The sequence below is a fragment of the Fundulus heteroclitus genome, unplaced genomic scaffold, assembly GCF_011125445.2.
Source record: "Fundulus heteroclitus isolate FHET01 unplaced genomic scaffold, MU-UCD_Fhet_4.1 scaffold_61, whole genome shotgun sequence".
Taxonomy (NCBI): domain Eukaryota; kingdom Metazoa; phylum Chordata; class Actinopteri; order Cyprinodontiformes; family Fundulidae; genus Fundulus; species Fundulus heteroclitus.
The window spans coordinates 835,761-854,808 of NW_023397044.1; the positions used below are offsets into that span (position 1 = coordinate 835,761).

A 19,048-nucleotide genomic window follows, 5' to 3' on the forward strand; every position below is an offset into this window, starting at 1 on the left:
TTATCCATTTAGTGATATATTGTAGTCTATGGAAGTTTGGCAGATCTAGTCCCCCTCTGTCTTTAGTTTTCTGTAGCGTCTTTAAGCTGATACGGGGCGGTTTATCTTTCCAAAGAAATTTAGAGATTGAAGAGTCTAGAGATTTAAACCAGTCAGATGATGGTTTATTGGGGATCATTGAAAATAAGTAATTAATTCTAGGTAAGACCATCATTTTAATCGAAGCTACCCTACCCATGAGTGAAATTGGAAGCGATTTCCATCTATCCAGGTCATCTTCTATCTTTTTTAAAAGTGGGATGTGATTAGATTTTACTAAATCCGCAAGTTTAGACGACACAGTGATGCCCAAATATGTGATGTTTCCTGAGCGCAAATGTAAATCTAGGGGGTTTTGGAAAGAGCAATTAATTGGCAGTACCGTAGATTTAGACCAGTTTATAGAGTAATCAGAAACCTTTGAGAAGGATTCTAGTAATCTAATTACTTGAGAAAGGGAAGAGTTTGAGTGCTGAAGATAGAGTAATACATCATCAGCATAAAGACTAATCTTATGCTCTATATTCATGCATTTTATACCTTTTAATAACCATTGTTTGTCTAATTGTTGCTGCTAGAGGTTCAATAAAAATGGCAAAAAGTGAGGGGGAAAGTGGGCATCCTTGCCTAGTGCCCCTCTGGAGACAAAAGCTGGAAGATGTTTGATTATTTGTCCTGACACAGGCTGTAGGAGAGCTGTATAAAAATTTTAACCAATTTATAAAAAAAATTGCCAAAACCAAATTTATGCAGAGTAGCGAATAAAAAATTCCAATTTACTCTATCAAATGCTTTTTCTGCATCTAAAGACATTATAATAGTTTTATTATTTGTACTGTAGGAATAATCTATTAAATTAAGTAATCTGCGTGTATTTGTGGATGACTGCCTTCCTCTGATAAAGCCAGTTTGGTCTGGGTGGATTATGAAAGGAGTGACTTTATCTAATCGTTTTGCAAAAGCTTTACATATTATTTTAATATCCACGTTGATTAAGGATATGGGACGATAGCTGGTGGGCAACGTAGGATCTTTGCCTGGGTTAAGCAGAAGATTGATGGTGGCAGAATTCATATTAGCTGGAAATCTGCCATTTTCCTGAATTTCTTGCAACATTCTGTGAAACGTTGGTGCCAGAATACTCCAGAACTCCTTATAAAACTCAGTAGGGAATCCATCTGGGCCTGGAGCCTTTTTATTGGGCATGCTTGTTAAAGCTTCCTGAACTTCAACTGTTGTCAGCGGTGAGTCCAGTGTCGTTCTTTGGTTATCTGATAGTTTAGGAAGTGTAATTTTATCCAGAAACTGCTTGATGACATTGTCTGATGGATTTATCTGTGATGTGTATATAAAGTTTTGTAGAAATCACGGAAGGTGTTATTTATACATTCTGGATCATGTAATGTATTCCCATTGGAATCTGTAACTGCAAATATAGTCGTTTTCTCTTTATTTATTTTTAACTGATTAGCTAAGAAGCTTCCTGACTTATTGCCATGTTCAAAATTTTCTAATCGAAGTTTTTCTATTAGAAATTTGTTTTGCTTTTCAATGTACTGGTTTAATTCTAGTTTTATTTTACGGATTTTACCCAACTTTCCCTCTTCCAGGGAAGTTTCTAGTAACTTAAGTTTTTCTTCTAATTCCTGAATCTTCTTGTTTTCCAACTTCTTTTTGTGAGATGAGAATGAAATTATTTTGCCTCTCATCACTGCTTTCCCTGCTTCCCAAAGTATAGATGCTGAAGTGCCTGGCAGATCATTGTGTTCTAAGTATGAAGCCCACTCTTCTTTGAAAAATTTATTAAAATCTTCATCTTTAAGCAACGATGTATTAAATCTCCAGCTCTTGTTTTGTGGGGTTATTTTTTTATTTGTTAGGGTTAAAGTAACAGGAGCATGATCACTAATAGCGATAGGATGAATTACAGCATCTGAAACGTCCGACAGCAGCGAACTGCTGATTAAGAAAAAGTCCAAACGAGAATACGAGTGGTGAACATTTGAAAGAAAAGTATATTGCTTACTATTAGGATGAAGAGAACGCCATGCATCGCAAAGACCAAAATCACTCATGTATTGTTTGACTATATTTAATGACTGCCAACTACGCCGAGACCCTGTTGTATTCAGCCTATTTCCTCATTTAGACCAAAGTTGAGGTCACCCCCAATAATTAGAGAACAATCCCCGTGTTTTGAAAGTGCATGGAAGAGTTTGTGGAAGAATGAGGGTTCATCAACATTTGGACCATATACACTAACAATACATAACTTCTGGTTATGAATAGATATTTTAATTATTATGAATCTACCTTTGGGATCAATAATTTTGTCTAATATTTTAAAACTAACGTTTTTGTGGATTAAAATTGCTACTCCTCTCTGTCTAGAGTTATAGCAGGCAGCAAACACATTGGGGAACTCAGGTGAGTTAAGATCACTTACAGTTGTATCTGATTTATGGGTTTCTTGCAATAAGACAACATCTGCCTTTAATCTTGTAAGCTGGTTAGAGATCTTTAGCTGTTTTTCCCTGGTGCCTGCTCTATGCACATTCCATGACACAAACTTTACATTCATCATAGGTGAAAGTGAGAAGTTGAAAAGTGCAATCCTCAGAAGAATATACAAAGATCATCTGACGTGCTTGTGATATCCTGGTCAGCAGGAAAGGAGCAGATGAATAATATAAAGAAAGACAGAGAATTAAGAAAGTGCAAAGAGTGAGAAAAGATGAAAGAGAAATAACCATCACCCATGCCTCGTGTACCCAACCGTGACTCAGTTGGCAGTAAGCTGCGAGCAAGAGTAAGAAAGTTTCTGCTACCTTCCAGTCAGTCAGTGCTCAGAGCTTTGATATCCCACAGACAAGAGAATGAAAGAAGGCAACCTTTTTTATGTTGTTGTTAGAGATTAGGACTGAGCGCACATTTGTTTTGAATGCAACTTGATGAGGCTCGATATCAGCAGATTTATGGGCCTACAGCTAAACACCTTGCAGCCCTTGGACAGCGGAGCTAGGTACAGGTTTAGAGCTTTATTTGTTTATAAAGTTTGTGCTTTATGAAATGTTTTTATGTTCTGTGTCAAAGAAAGGTATCTAAGCAGATGTATTTTATGTTTGTTTAGTTTTCACAGTGTAAATTGGTTATGAATCCAGTAAATGAACAACTGTACCCGTCGAGGCTCTGCGTTTCTTCTTTGGTCTGAGGGACTGCTACCATAGATATATCTACATATGTCCACTCCCATACAAACACACCCATATTTTTTTCTTTTAACAAAAGGAGAGAAAAAACACCCAAAGTGAAAATATCCCAATAAAGATAAAAGAATGCTTTAAATGTGTGGCACTAAGAGGTTCTCGACCCTAATTTTGTCACATGACGATATCTGATCTCACTGGTGGTATAAATTGCACTCCGTTCTTCCAATATTTCTTAAACTTGCCGGATTCTAATCTAAAGGTAAAAGTTAGCCATTCCATCGTATAAATATTATGCATTACTTCAACCCAATCTTACCTTGTTGGGGCCTCTGTTTTCAGCCAATTCCTAGTTATAGCTTTCTTACCAGCCACCAACATGATCCTGAAAATATATTTATCCTCTGAGGTTGTCAACCTTTCATTCCCTCTTCCTATGTATAAAGTGTCAAATGTTAGAGGAAGTCTCACTTTCCGGATTTTCTCCATTCAGTCCTTCAGTTTCAGTTTTGTCCATTATATTCGGTTTAAAATTTGAATCATGGGCTATCCATCTTAATAGTCTGCTCTGTCAAACCATGCTTTGATATAATTTCATTCCATATACTAAGTGACAGATCTAACCATGGATTCAATTCCTCCCCTAATTGTAGTTTCAATTTATTGCCCTAATTATGGCTTGTAAAGGTATTGTGGGTGGCTGTGAGAGGTATATTAATACATCATCGACAAATACAGCTATGTTTTGTCCCCTCCCCCCTCCCTTCCATAGGTATACCCTTTATATTTCCATTTGGTCAGGAGCTCGCCCTCTAAGCTGCAGCCATGTTGGAGTCGCACCGGAAGTTGAATCCTGTCAATTTCATACTAGTCGTTAACATCAATATTCAGTGCCTCCGATAGCAGCATTTTCATAAAGCCATCCCAGTCGCGGCCCTCCATCCCTTCTTTCACCCCCGCGATACATATGTTTTGCTGCCGGGAGAAGCCTTTCAAAACTGTTATTTTCTCCTTCAGTATGTGATTCTGTCTGTCTAGATCTGACACCACCGGGGCCATTTTTTCCTCTTCATCCTCCAACTTTGATATTCTGGAGTCTGCCTCGGTAATTCTGCAACCCAGGCTTTTCACCGTTTCGTTCACCACGTCTACTCCTCTTTTAACACCCGATACTGCGAAAGCTAGGGTCTCGAGGATATTCTTGATACCCTGCAGTTCAGTCACCACATTTGTGGCCTCTTGTGGAGATGAGTCCGCCATCTTAGTCGGGACCTCCGTTCCCTCTGTGTTTTTGTTGCATTGATTTTGAGAAGCGTTGCGGGTAAAATCATGGCTTTCTACCGACTTATTTCTTTGGGGACGTTGTTTCACCACCGGTATACGCACACTTGCAAATCGTATTTACATTTACCAAAAATATAAACGCAACACTTTTGGTTTTGGTCCCATTTTTTATGAGATGAACTAAAAGATCTAAAACTTTTTCCACATACACAATATCACCATCTCCCTCAAATATTGTTCACAAACTAGTCTGAATCTGTGATGGTGGACTTCCACATCCAGCATGTTCACCTCCAAGATCGTCTGAGACCATGAAGTCCTCAAATTTCTACTTTAGCAATTAGCCACTCGGACAGCTGCTGAAACAATCGGTTTACATAACCAAAGAATTTCTCAGGGAAGCTCATCTGCATGCTTGTCATCCAGTTCGTCGCCTTAACCGACTTGAGTCGGCAAATGCTCACATTCACTGGCGTCTGGCACGTTGGAGAAGTGTTCTCTTCACGGATGAATCCTGGTTTACACTGTTCAGGGCAGATGGCAGACAGCGTGTGTGGCATCGTGTAGGTGAGCAGTTTTCTGATGTCAGTGCTGTGGATCGAGTGGCCCATGGTGGCAGTGGGATTATGGTATGGGCAGGTGTCTGTTATGGATGAAGAACACAGGTGCATTTTATTGATGGAATTTTGAATGCACAGGGATACTGTGACGAGATCCTGAGGCCAATTGTTGTGCCATACATCCAAGAACATTACCTCACGTTGCAGCAGGATAATGCACGGCCCCATGTTGCAAGGATCTGTACACAATTCTTGGAAGCTGAAAAACGTCCCAGTTCTTGCATGGCGGGCATACACACCGGACATACTCACGGCGTATACGACAGCGTGTACCAGTTCCTGCCAATATCCTTTTGTTTTATCTGAAATCAGATGGTATGAGCATTAAGCTCAAAGATTAAAGACGTTTTAAATGATTTGGAGGAAAACATGGGGCTGTAGTTGTTTTGAATAATGACCCGGGATCAATAATTTTATGTCAAACACATAATTATTGTATATTTTTAAATTTTCATGTGAACAGAGTACTAGATGTATGTATAACCTAGTTGACTGTGCATATTGTATAATAGTAATTCATTAAAATTAAATACTAAGTATGTATATATACTGCTGTTCTATAATATTGTAAACATGAAGGAAAACATGCCTTTTCTTTCTTCTATCCAAGTTTTGTTTGGGCAACCTGTTAATGTTTACTAAGGCCGCTGGGTCTGGTCCTATTTGAATTGGTTGGTGGTCGACTCCCTCTATTGCTCTGGATCACTTCCAGTATACAGAGCTAGTTTTCAGCTACTTGCAGCATTTTGCCTTTCCATGTGTTTTGTGCAGGGGTGGATTTAGGAAATTTGGGGCCCTAGGCAAAGAAAGGCATGGGGCCCTCTGAATTGTGAAGACAACACATAAAACAGACCCATTATACAGATACAGAAATTTGAATAGAATAGACATACATTATTCTTTCTACCTTTTGTCCATTTCTTCTTATCCCTTGTCTTGTTGTTTTCCTCTCTGTATTCTTTTGTCCCTTTTTCTAGTAGACAAGCCATGATCTGCTTATCTGTTCTCCATTTTTCATTTGAATGAAATAGCTGGAAGTAAATCTGTGCCCGTCTCCATTTCTTGGAAAGATCCTCTCCTTCACCTGGAGCGGTCCTCTCAGTACTGTTATGCCAGAATCTCATTGAATATGCTTATTATTATTATTAATTATAATTTGGTATTATAATTTAAGTAATAAATCATTCAACTCAAAATTCAGCTATAACAAAATATAGTTCAAATGGTGATGTTAGCCATAAGCTTGTAAGGATTTATACCACTGATGCATTAGTTAATTAGCTGTTATGAACTCATTTATGCTGGAATAAATTATCTGGTCGGACTTTTAACCGACAAGGTTTATCCGGCAGGCTGTGAGAACCCCAATGTAACTGCAATTAGAGTTTAATTCCTTATTCCTTATCACCATCCAATGATATTGTCTCTGTATTAATATCAGATGTTGTCAGGGTTTTGTTTACCGATGAACTCAGGACGCACACACGGGACTAAAAGTTTGAGTTTTTATTGAAGGAAGTATGCTGGGTGGTGAGTGATGAAGACCGGAGGTTCAGGACTGCAGAAGGTCAGGGATGAATGTGATGACAGGAGCTGACGGCCCGGAGACAGAGAGTCCACACTTGCTAGGTGCTGCTCGGCTAGCAAGCCTCATAGCACTCAGGTTAGCAGTTCATTGGAGACACCAGGGCACAGAGCTGAGCTTCACCAGGGCGGCTAGTCAGGTTAGCAGAACTTGAGAGACACCAGGGCACAGAGCTGAGCTTCTCCAGGGCGGCTAGTCAGGTTAGCAGAACTTGAGAGACACCAGGGCACAGAGCTGAGCTTCTCCAGGGCGGCTAGTCAGGTTAGCAGAACTTGAGAGACACCAGGGCACAGAGCTGAGCCTTTCCAGGATGGCTAGTCCAGTAAGCAGTTCTCTGGAGACACCAGGACACAGAGCAGAACCTCTCCAGGAACAAACAGTGAACGAACAGTCTTTAGAGTGACTGGCAGGACTAACCTTAACAACAGGAGCAAAACAAAGCTTCCAAGGCAAAACGGGGACTGGCATGGAGAGGTGTGGAATGATGACGGCCCAGTGCTGAACTGAAGGCAGAGGCAGGTTTAAATAGAACACTTCACAGGTGGAAACAGGGTCTGGCTAATTGACTGGTAAATGATAACAGGTGTGACTGACTGCTGAGGAGGTGAAGTGAAAAATGACAGAAAATAACTGATGACTGAAAACTAACAATAAATAAAGTCAAACCTAACCCAAAAGAGATGAAAAAATGAAAATAACAGAAAAACAAAGCCAAACCAAAACTCAACCATGACAGATGTTAACTCCAAAGGAGGTTAGCTCTGAATTCTGAATAGCCAGGCAACTGTGAATTGACAATTTCTATTCCGCAGTTGTGGTTTTATTGAACCAAAAGCAATTCCCTGGTCATCTTCAGGAAGTACACTGTGCTGACTGCTTACCAGCAGAGTGGATGATGCTGGACTCACAGTCTGGTGGAACAAAATCATTATCAAAGCCTGGCTGGATCATTTTGGAAGTCTCTCTGTCACAGTCCAGCCCTGTCTCATTCTGAAAACAAACATAGAAAACACATTATAAGGCTTTTACCCAGTGGTTAAATGTATATTTACTCAATTGCTAAAGTAGAAATTTGAGGATTTCATGCAACTTAAATTTTGTCTACGTCACTTTAACTCAGAGGAACATACTGCAATTTCTACTCTACTACTAAACCTATTTATATGCTGGTTACGTATTTCAACACCTTCATGCTCAGTGGACACCCTCGTGTCCCCAAAATGATGATTTAATGTTAACATTTGTGATAAACTGAATAAGTCTTTCTTTTGAGGGATGACTTCTTAAACCAGAACTCTTAAAAAAAATCATCTTCAGCTGGGAAATGAATTATGACATTACAAAAATAAGATGCATGTAACAAGAAAGACTAGTGATGCTATAAATAATATGACAATTGCTTAAACTACCGAACAGTAAATTAATTAGTTTATAATTAACTCGACCCTTAACATCCACAGCTGTACACAATAACACACATTAAAGCAATGTTAATACAAAGTTGTAATGCAGAGTGAGAAGTTGGTAATAAATTCCTTATGTTTTTTGATTGTATAGCTTAAATTATTAAGGACTAAAATACCTGCTAAAACTACCTGTAAAACCTAAGGGTGATTTTTTTAGAAAGAACCCTAAAAGTTTTCCTAAAATTCAACATGAAAAACCCCTAAATAATTGATCTGTAACTGTAGCAAAATGAGCCAACGCCAATAAGGTAAATAAATACTTATCAATATATGGGGATGTCCCCTTTGATGATTTAACACTCACAGGTTATCTCCACGCGACAAATATTGCTTAGCAGCTGCCAACGTTACCGCTGAGTTTGCTGCTGCTCCCGCTGCTGCAGTGAAGAAGTCGAAGGCAGAAACTTTTGGTTACTTTGAGAGCAGCTTTCTACTTTCCTCCTTCTTTCTCTTCTTTCTGAGTAATGCTAGGGTAGATTCTTTTCCTTTTCTTTCTTTCATTTTCTCTTCTCTCCTCTGCACGTCTCGTCTCCTCGTGCTGTTTGTTTTCAAATGGTTTGCTGCCGTCTGCCTAGACCTTTCTGCACATGCGTAGCATGGGGTAGCAGCTTCAGTAGGGAGACCCAGACGTCCCTCTCCCCAACCACATGGGCCAGCTCCTCTGGGGGAATCCCAAGGCGTTCCCAGGCCAGCCGAGAAACATAGTCCCTCCAGCGTGTCCTGGGTCTCCCCATGGGCCTCCTCCCGGTGGGACATGTCCAGAACACCTCACCAGGGAGGCATCCTAACCAGATGCCCGAGCCACCTCAACTGGCTCCTCTCGACGTGGAGGAGCAGTGTCCTCCCCGGATGACTGAGCTCCTCAACCTATCTCTAAGGGAGAGCCCAGACACACTACGGAGAAAACTCATTTCGGCCGCTTGTATCTGGGATCTCGTTCTTTCAGTCAAGACCCAAAGCTCATGACCATAGATGAGGGTAGGAACGTAGATCGTCCGGTAAATCGAGAGCTTTGCCTTTTTGGCTCAGCTCTCTCTTCACAACGGACCACAGTACCGGTCCATTGTGGTCCGTTTCACCTCTGGAATATTTTGCATTATCCCGGAGGTAAAAAAAGGAAACTCTGGAAACCTGTTTAATATGGGATTTAAATGACACGTCTAGGTCGAAAAATAACACCAAGATTCTTTACTTTATTACCAGAGGCCAATTTAATGCCATCCAGATTAAGTGAGTTTATTTTTTGAGGACTCTGGTCAATGGATTAAAACTTCTGTCTTGTCAGAATTTAAAAACATAAAATATAATGTCATGCAGGTTTCGATTTCGTCAAGACATGCCAGTAGTCAAAGTAATTGATTGGATTCATCAAGATTTATGGATAAAAATAGCTGTCATCAGCATAACAGTGGAAATTAATCCCATGCTGTCTGATAATTTTGCCAATCGGAACTATATATATATATATATATATATATATATATATATATATATATATATATATATATATATATATATATATATATATATATATATAGTAAAGAGAATTGGCCCAAGGACTGAACCCTGTGGTACTCCACAAGTGAACCGAGAGTTTGAAGATTTATTATTAACATGAATAAACTGGAATCTAACAGGACAAGTACAGACACATTATCTGAGGCCATGAGAATATCACTAATGACCTCCAACGGAGCTGTTTCAGTGTCATGATGCGCTCTGAAACCTGACTGATTTTGTAAGTGTTCACATATTTCATTAGCAACTAATTTTAGACAAGAAAAGAAGATTAGATATAGGTCTGTAATTTATTAAGTCATTTTGATCAAGGGGTGGTTTCTTAAGTAAAGGTTTAATAACAGCTACTTTAAAAGCCTGTGGTACATATCCATTTACTAAGGATAGATTAATCATATCTAAAATAGGGGCATTAACACAAGTTGAAGGTTTAGATGAAGCTACAATTTTAGATAGCTAATAAAACTCTACTAAGTCTAAACAGTTCAAACATCGATCAGGTTCTAAAGATTTCTCCAATGCTGTTTCACTTACTTAGGACAAGGTAATCATGTTTGGAAGGATGCCAATTATTTTAAAATAAAATTGGCTTTGAAAGAAAATAAACTGCCTTTTACATTTCTGTGTCTGTTTAGTATACCTCTATGCTACTCTACATAAGATAGTTTCTCACTAATTTAAAAAGAATATGCCTGCATAGTTAATTTTACAGCTGCAGTTTTTATCTCCTGGTAAGGGCTTGGGATGAAGCCACACAAGAAACACAGCTCCCAGGCAGATGTTTGCTTCAGATTATTTAAAATGCAGTTTAACACTTTCCGAGTGTCAGATTAGATTATTGTGGCCAGTTGCCTGAGATTCTGCTAAATCTTGAGACACTTGTAGGGATATCTAACAGACATGATTATCTCTATTTTCAGGACTCTCGACCTGGTTTCATGTTCGTCTGTGCCCATCAGTGATGTCTATGAATTCCCTCCTGCGATGCACGTCCAGGTAATAGGTTGTGTGTTTTAAGAGGCTCCCAAGTAAATCCGCTTGTATTAAAGCCCAAAAAAGAGCTGAGGCATCTTATTTTATTTCAGTTCCTTCAAGTGTCATTGAAACCCATGATGTTTGACATTAGGCTACAGATTTATTATGTCCATATGTGTAATATACATTAATAAGTAATGTTATGATCAAAAGAAACATGGCTCCATCAGCTTACCGCTTTACGAAAAAAGCTGCAGCTACTTTTATAATCAATCACAACATTATGGCCACCTGACTATTAGAGTGCAGGTCCCTTTTTGCTGCCGAAAATGCCTTGACCGGCTGATGCATGGACTTCTGAAGACGTACTGGAGTTTCTTGGATGAAGATGTTAGCAGCAGGTCCTGTTGTCTGCTTCCACATCTGCAGAAAGAGATATAGAAAGAACAACAAAATCAGAGACGCCCAAATGGGCCCCCAGAACATAGGAGCCCAAGAATTACCAACACAGAGATGGCTGCCTCCCCCATCACAGAGGAGAGCCCCAGGAAACCCCCCAGCAGCCACAATGCAGAAGCCCCCGGGGACTGCACAGGCAGCCAGCTACTCCAGAGCAGATCCAGCCATGGGCCAGAAGACCTGAGGCCCAAGGGCCCACTGCCCCCAAGCAGGGTCCGAACAGAGCGAGGGAGCTCACGCCCCGCGAAGCAGCTGCCACGATGAGTCACCACACTCCCGAGGACCCAGCCCTTGATACCGAGGAGCGGCAATCACCGGTAGGAAGCTTTACAGGAAGATGGGCTCCACCCTTAGTTGAGACCTGAGATGTCCGACAACAAGATAAGCACATAGTCACAGGCACGCAGTCACACGTTCCTACCCTAATGCCCACACATACACTCATAACCATACACGAGAAACGACGCTTGGGTATTCTTCTCAGGAGACCAAGAACACCCTTACAAGCAGACCAGCTGACAGCTTTGCTAGGGCCCGGGACAACACAGTCTTTTTGGGCCCCCTCTCTACACCTGCCGCCACCACACACACACACACACACACACACACACACACACACACACACACACACACACCCAATAACAGTCAACTTAACTGTATACTTCATTCTCCTATGCATTTTATTTTATTCAGTAACCTGCTGTTTACAGAATTATTGTTTTTTGTCCTCCAAACAAGTCTTAGATGACTTTATAAATGTGGTTAAACCCCCTGAATCTGCTGGCGGTTCATTTGCCATCTCTGAGAAAGGATTCCTTTTTGCCATTAAACGCACAACATTCATTCGATCATGAATGGGTTTGCTGGTCATTTTTGTTGGCCATAACGCGGTATCATTGAAATCGACGGCGTGATCCATCTCTGAGCGACTATGCTCACACTATCCAATCGGGCAACAAGCCACCCCCCCTCCACCGGCACTGTCTCTGTTATCGCTACGGATGGCTCTCAGCCTCCTTCTCAAACACACGCTGTCTCTCCACCCGAAGCCACATGTTGCGACGGGACAACTGCAACGTTGTCCTCCTTTCTCTCTGTCCACCAAGCTCGCCGCCTCAACTGGCTCTTTCAGATTACACCTGAACCTTTGCCATCTCTCTGCTTTCTGCTCTTTTGGCGCTAAGCTCAAGTATTTCTGTAAAAGAAAATGTTTTTTTTCCCCTTACACTAGCTAGTGATGCTATACTTTAAAACCACACAGACAAATGCATTGCTTCTTACCTGCGGCTCTGAATGGGCATCGTTCCTCTGCAATTCCGTTCCTGGACCTGTTCTTGACTCATCCCCCAAAAACAATATTTACTCATAAAATCCCTCGAGCCTTTGGTGTCATGTTCTCTTTTTCTCTCCTCTTTTCATTTCTGTGCGCCGGCCATCTAAAAACCTGACATTCTTAGTTTGCAGCGAAACAAACTTTCAAAGTTGCAGCAAGCCGCTGTCCAAACGGTCAAAACATTTTATGTTGGGGTGGGGGGAGTTCTAATGGTCCCTTATTTAAAGAAAACATATTACATATACCTAATGCAGTTATATATGCATATATTTAGTTACTCTAATGTTAAAGTCTAACTCTTGGACTGAAAAAATATCCTGAAAACCGTTGAATAACTTCCAGAACAAGGTAAACTGAATATTCATGTATCAAAAGTGTTCAAATTAAGTTTAAATATAAAGTATCGCGCATTTTTTACACCAATTATGTTATTCCGTGTTTGAGTGCTGCCTCCGTTTATTATTGGCCATTTCCGACGTGTGACGTCAGTTCAAGAACACCAAGAATGCGCGAAGCGAATTTGCATAGAAACAAACATTGTTTACATTGTACAACCAGTAGGGCAAGCAAGGATATATGTTTTTTTTTCCCAGTATCTTCTTTCACACACCAAATCTGCTGATCCACGTCTACTTTGAGCAAGCGCTTTTAAAAAACAAATTGCTGAACTAAGGCCACAATAAAATGCCTTCTTGGTGCGTAGTTGGTGGCTGTAGTTTCGGTTATAAGCCTAGTCCAGACTGCGGTGAAGTTGGTTTGATATTGGACATTCAAGCTCCGCAGAGTCAGCGGGATCTAGCTCACGGTTGATCCGGTTGAAGGACTCCGATTTCGGCCAGCTGCTCCCTCCTCCCATACGCGGTGGGACCGTCAACAAATCTGATTTGATTTTTGTTTATCAAGAGTGCTCCGCTGACTCCACGGAGCTTGAATTTCCAATGTCAAACCAACTTCACCGCGGTCTAGTGCAGGCCAGAAAGTAGAGCTACATACTTGACCGAAGGATCAAAAGGTCCGAAAGAAATGGGATAAATTCGTAAAAGAAACGCGAAAGGACTGGATTGCCGGCAGTGACAAAAGTGTTTTATACAATACACACTTCACGAGCGAGGATTTTGAGGGGTGCTTAGAATGGAGCATGGGCTCTATGTCTTGGGCAGCGTTAGATATAGTCTCCTCAGGTTCACCTTGTTCAAACTCCTTTTTTCCGTATATATATTCGGTATCGGAGTCGCCGATGCTTGAGGTGGAGTTTGTAGATGTATCAGACTTTTTTTTTATAAATTTTTTGTACGTAGAGTACGAGTTACTAATTAAATTTAATAAATCTGTTGCGAAAGTCGTAGTGTTAGCAGTCGGATGCACGGTACTAGTTCTGTTTGTGACGTCACATTCCGGAGCAGCCGATTGAGGAATGTTCGGGCTCTTTGGCTTATACAGCAAGTTTTATCGAAATTACTTCCAAACAGCGCACATAATTCACATATAATATACATTTCTTTACTCTGGTGACTATTTGTATGCATCTGCGTAAAAATACATTCAGTCCAAGAGTTAGATTTTAAGTATTTTACACACAAATATTTTCTGAAAAATTACTTTGCCTGTATTTTAATGGTCAGAGTGTGAGTTTTGCCCCCCCCCCCCCCCCCCCCCCCCCCTCCCGGTCCTGGGCCTGGAACTATTGACCTGTTTGTCCCCCCCTGTCAGCAGGCGTGCTTATAAGAGCTGCAGTTTTGGGAATGTTCCAGCCTGTCATCAGGCCATCACTGTCAGGTGATGCCTGCTACTGTTGGACCCGAAAAAACAGGTTGTACAACCCTGCACAACCCTCCAGTTTTAATGGATATTATTGGGTTTATTTTCGTGTTCATTAAGTTCATTAATGGTTGACAATTGAGATTAATGTGAAGCTACATAACAGAATACTTTTATTTAACTTTAAAGTCTAACTAGAGTGATGGAGTTTATTTAGAAATGAAAAAGTCACTGTTTTTAATATTGCCTAATTAAAGAGAACAAGCGTGACTGCCAACATGTTAATATGCTCCTCTTTTTTACACTATAGTTTAAAATCTTTTTAAACTTTAGCAATGTCAAAAGATTGAGGGTCAAAAGATTGTTTAAAGGGTAACTGGCTCCCAAATGAACTAGACATTTTAAGATGTATAATCAGTAAGTTTAAATATCCTGAAAGTACCATTATAGATATCTATAACATAATATCGGCTTTTGATCATGTCACTGTGACTAGTCTGACTTTTGATTTAAGATGCAGAGAATGTAATTTTGATTGGTAAAAACTAAATAATATTTATATATATATATATATATATATATATATATATATATATATATATATATATATATATATATATATATATATATATATATATATATATGATGACAAACAATACATAAATGGCAAAATGGTTTGAATCTTACTAGGCAAAACTGAATTACAGATATCTGCAATTAGAACAGCGAACAGCTCGCAAGCAAAGACTCCTGGATAGGTGCCGAAACGTTTTCAGAAAGAATTGAGCGAAAGTCCGGTTGCCTCCGATTTAAGCCTGTTTTGCTATTGCGATGACCCAGATAACTGAAAATTTGCACAGGCATCTGCGATTACTTTTGTCTTGTCAAAATCTAACTGCAGATATTTTGAATAAAAGTTTTGACTAAGCAAAATAATTTTTCAGATATCAGTAATAACCCGAAAAACGTTGTGCGCATGCGCGAAAGCAGCATGCTGCAGTTACATGGCTCCGTCTCGCGTTTTAACTTTCTTACTTCTATCTTTTTTTGATTGCTCTTGTTTTTTCACGGTAACTCTGTGAAGTATTATCCTCTCTAACAAGGTCGTTCTCCAAGAGTTTTCGTGCTTTTTCGTGCTGTTTTTATCATGCAGCGCTCATCGGGACACACTGCCTTTGTTTATTCCGGCTGAAAGACCACCCGAACTCTGGAGAAAAACACGCCGAGGCTGCAGAGGAGGAAAGCAACATCGGGGGATGAAAGGAGGGTCGAGACGGGACAGGCTTATTGAAAGAAGAAGATAAGGGAAATGTGCATTCCCTTAGCAACAAGATGGGCGAGCTAACGGCGCTAACGCAGAGCCAACCGGAGTACCGGGAGTGCAGTCTGATGTGTTTCACCGAGACATGGCTGCACAAGGACATTATGGATCAGATTGTCTCTGTAGATGGCTTTCACACCGTCCGGGCCGACCGGGACACTAACAGTGGTAAGCGGAAAGGAGGGGGGCATGCCATTCTAGTAAACAGCAGATGGTGTTACCCGGGTCACATCACCATTAAAGAACAGCTCTGTAGCCCGGATGTTGAACTGCTGGCCGTTGGACTCCGTCCTTACAAGCTGCCTAGAGAGATCCCACATGTCATCGCTGCTGTCCTGTACATCCCTCCCTCTGCAAATCCAACATCTGCCTGCAGCATCATACACACCACCATCTCCAAACTACAGACCCAACATCCTAATGCCCTCATCATCATGTCGGGAGACTTTAACCATGTCACCATGAACAAAGTTCTGCCGACCTTCAAACAGTATGTGAGCTGCCCTACTAGAGAGAAGAGGACCCTGGACCTGATGTATGCTAACATTAAAGATGCATACATCTCTTCTCCTCTCCCCCCTATGGGCAGGTCAGATCACAACCTGGTTCACCTGAAACCCTGTTATGTGCCTCTGGTGAAGAGGAAGCCTACGACCACTAGGACTGTGAGGAGGTGGTTGGAGGAGGCTTATGAGGTACTGCAGGCCTGCTTTGAGGTGACTGACTGGCCTGCACTCTGTGAGCCCCACGGGGAGGACATTGATGGGCTCACAGAGTGCATTACGGACTACATCAACATCTGTGTGGACTGAAATGTTCCAGCTCGGACTGTCACCTGTTACGCCAACAATAAACCATGGATCACCAAGGACATAAAGGCCATTCTGAATGAGAAGAAGAGGGCGTTCAGAGATGGCAACCATGATGAGATGAGGAGAGTGCAGGGGGTACTGAAACGTAAAATCAGGGAGGCTAAGGACAAATACAGGAGAAAGCTGGAGAATAAACTCCAGACCAACAACATGAGAGATGTGTGGAGTGGGATGAGAGCCATCACAGGGTTCCAGAAGTCTAGTGGTGGTGTGGGGTTGGAAGGTCGCGTGGACGGGGCCAATGAACTGAACCTATTTTTCAATAGATTTGAAACTGAGGCCCATTTCCCACAACTCTCTGCTGCTGGCTTCCCTACAACGACCACTCCACCTTCCCCGACTCCTCCTCCTTACAGACCCCCTGTCTGCTCCTCACCACCTCAATCCACATCCTCTGACTCCACCCCTCCCCCCTGCTTCACATCATGTCCTCCACAACCTGAGGACCTCACCCCTCCCCCTACTGTTACCACTACAGTGTCCTTCACTCCTGACCTGGTGAGAAGACAGCTAACCAGACTCCACTCTGGCAAAGCTGCAGGCCCCGATGGTGTATTCCCCAGGGTGCTCAAAGCTTGTGCCTACCAGCTGTGTGGAGTACTTACCCTAGTCTTCAGCCTGAGCCTGCACCTCCAGAGAGTCCCTGTGCTGCGGAAGACGTCGTGCCTCATTCATGTGCCAAAGACGCCGCATCCCAGTGGCCCTCAGGACTACAGACCGGTGGCACTGACGTCCCACATCATGAAGACCTTTGAGAGGCTAGTCCTGGAGCAGCTAAGGCCCATGGTCAGGCCCTTCACCGATCCACTACAGTTCGCCTACCAGCCCCGCCTGGGAGTTAAGGACAGCATCATCTTCCTGCTGAACAGAGTCTACACTCATCTGGAAAAGCCGGCGAGCACTGTGAGAATCATGTTCTTTGATTTCTCCAGTGCCTTCAACACCATCCGTCCGGCTGTACTGGGGTGAGAAGATGACGGCGATGCAGGTGGAGGCCCCCATGGTGTCCTGGATTGTTGGTTACCTGATGGGCAGACCACAGTATGTATGCCTACAGAACTGTGTGTCTGACAGGGCTGTCAGCAACACTGTGGCCCCTCAGGGGACTGTCCTCTCCCCCTTCCTCTTCACCCTTTTCACCTCAGACTTCAACTATTGCACTGAGACCTGCCACCTTCAGAAGATTTCTGATGACTCAGCAATAGTTGGCTGCATTGAAAAGAAAAGGCTGATGAGAGTGAATATAGGACAGTGGTGGGCAACTTTGTCACTTGGAGTTAGCTGAATCATCTGCAGCTCAACGGGACAAAGACTAAGGAGCTAATAGTGGATCTGAGGAGGACAAAAACACCTGTGACCCCTGTTTCCATCCAGCGGGTCCCTATGGACACTGTGGAGGAGTATAAGTGCCTGGGAGTGTACTTTAACAATAAGCTGGACTGGACAAGAAACACCGAGGCGGTCTACAAAAAGGGCCAAAGCCGACTCTTTCCTGAGGAGGCTGAGGTCCTTTAACATCTGTGGGATGATGCTGAGGATGTTTTATGAGTCTGTTGTTGCCAGCACGCTCTTCTTTGCTGTCACATGCCGGGGCTGTGGGCTGAGGGTCGCTAAAATCAACAGACTGAACAAAGTGATCGGGAAGGCCAGTGATGTCGTGAGGAATGAGCTGGACATTGACGACTGTGGCAGAGAGGAGGATGCTTTCCAGGCTCCAGTCCATCTTAGACAATGTCTCACACTCTCTCCATGACATACTAGCCCAGCAGAGGAGCTCCTTCAGTAGAAGACTCCTCTTACCCAGATGCACCACAGAGCGCCACAGGAAATCATTCCTGCATGTGGTCATCAATCTTGACAACACCTCCTTCAGTGATTTTTGGCACCACCCCTCTGTAAAGCCGGGCGTACACTGTACGAGTTTTTGCCCTTTTTGGGCCGATTCTTCAGTCGTGCGAGCATTTTTTGAATCGGGCCGAATTTCAGCTTGATCGTAGAGGGGGGTAGGAGGGGCGATTGGGTTGTCAGGACTACCTCCCGATCAGGAATCGGACGGTCGGTGAAAATCAAACATCTGCTGTGTCGCGCGGCTGGCGTCTCGTCTTTCTCCCTCGGCTCCCTTGGCGCGGTGCAGCGGCTCAGCCCCTTGCCGTCCTCCGTGCGCCGGTGGGTACCCAACTCTCCCCCCTCTTCCGGAGGGGGCACGACGTACAGTGTGAGCACTCCGGTCGCGTTGCGCCGCTCAGATCGTGAGCGGTGAACTTTTAAACCCTGCGGTTCCGTCGCACAGTTTGAGTATGCCCGGCTTAACTGACATTCATTTATTCCTTGCACTGTTCTTGCACAAGTCACTATTACTTCATTGGATCTGTAGTTATACATATGTGTGTGTGTGTGTGTGTGTGTATGTATGTTATATATATATATATAATATATATATATATATTAATATATATATATATATATATATAATATATCTATGATGTTATATATATATATAGATAGTATATATATATATGACCTCTATATATATATATTAATATATATATATAGAGTTATATGGTATATACTATATATAGAATATTATATATATATGTGTATAGATAATGTAT

General features: G+C 42.0%; 1 protein-coding gene and 1 long non-coding RNA gene across 4 annotated transcripts in view; one reads left to right on the plus strand and one right to left on the minus strand.

Annotated features, from left to right (window-relative positions):
- tcaim (T cell activation inhibitor, mitochondrial) overlaps positions 1 to 19,048 on the plus strand; it is an 82,086-nt gene that overhangs the window by 13,703 nt on the left and 49,335 nt on the right. For 2 of the 3 annotated variants that reach the window (XM_036133357.1, XM_036133360.1), the window contains exon 2: positions 10,639 to 10,714. In XM_036133357.1, the coding sequence (XP_035989250.1) occupies positions 10,680 to 10,714 (35 nt within the window). In that variant the 5' untranslated portion in view covers positions 10,639 to 10,679. Of the gene's footprint in view, positions 1 to 10,632; positions 10,715 to 14,198; positions 14,296 to 19,048 lie in introns of those variants that run through there. The other variant, XM_036133358.1, reaches the window with a different exon arrangement.
- LOC118561337 lies at positions 7,201 to 11,724 on the minus strand. Its single transcript, XR_004929968.1, has 3 exons — positions 10,985 to 11,724; positions 7,616 to 7,724; positions 7,201 to 7,237 (listed from the first exon to the last, which is right to left on the minus strand). It is a non-coding gene; the product is annotated as an uncharacterized LOC118561337 (long non-coding RNA).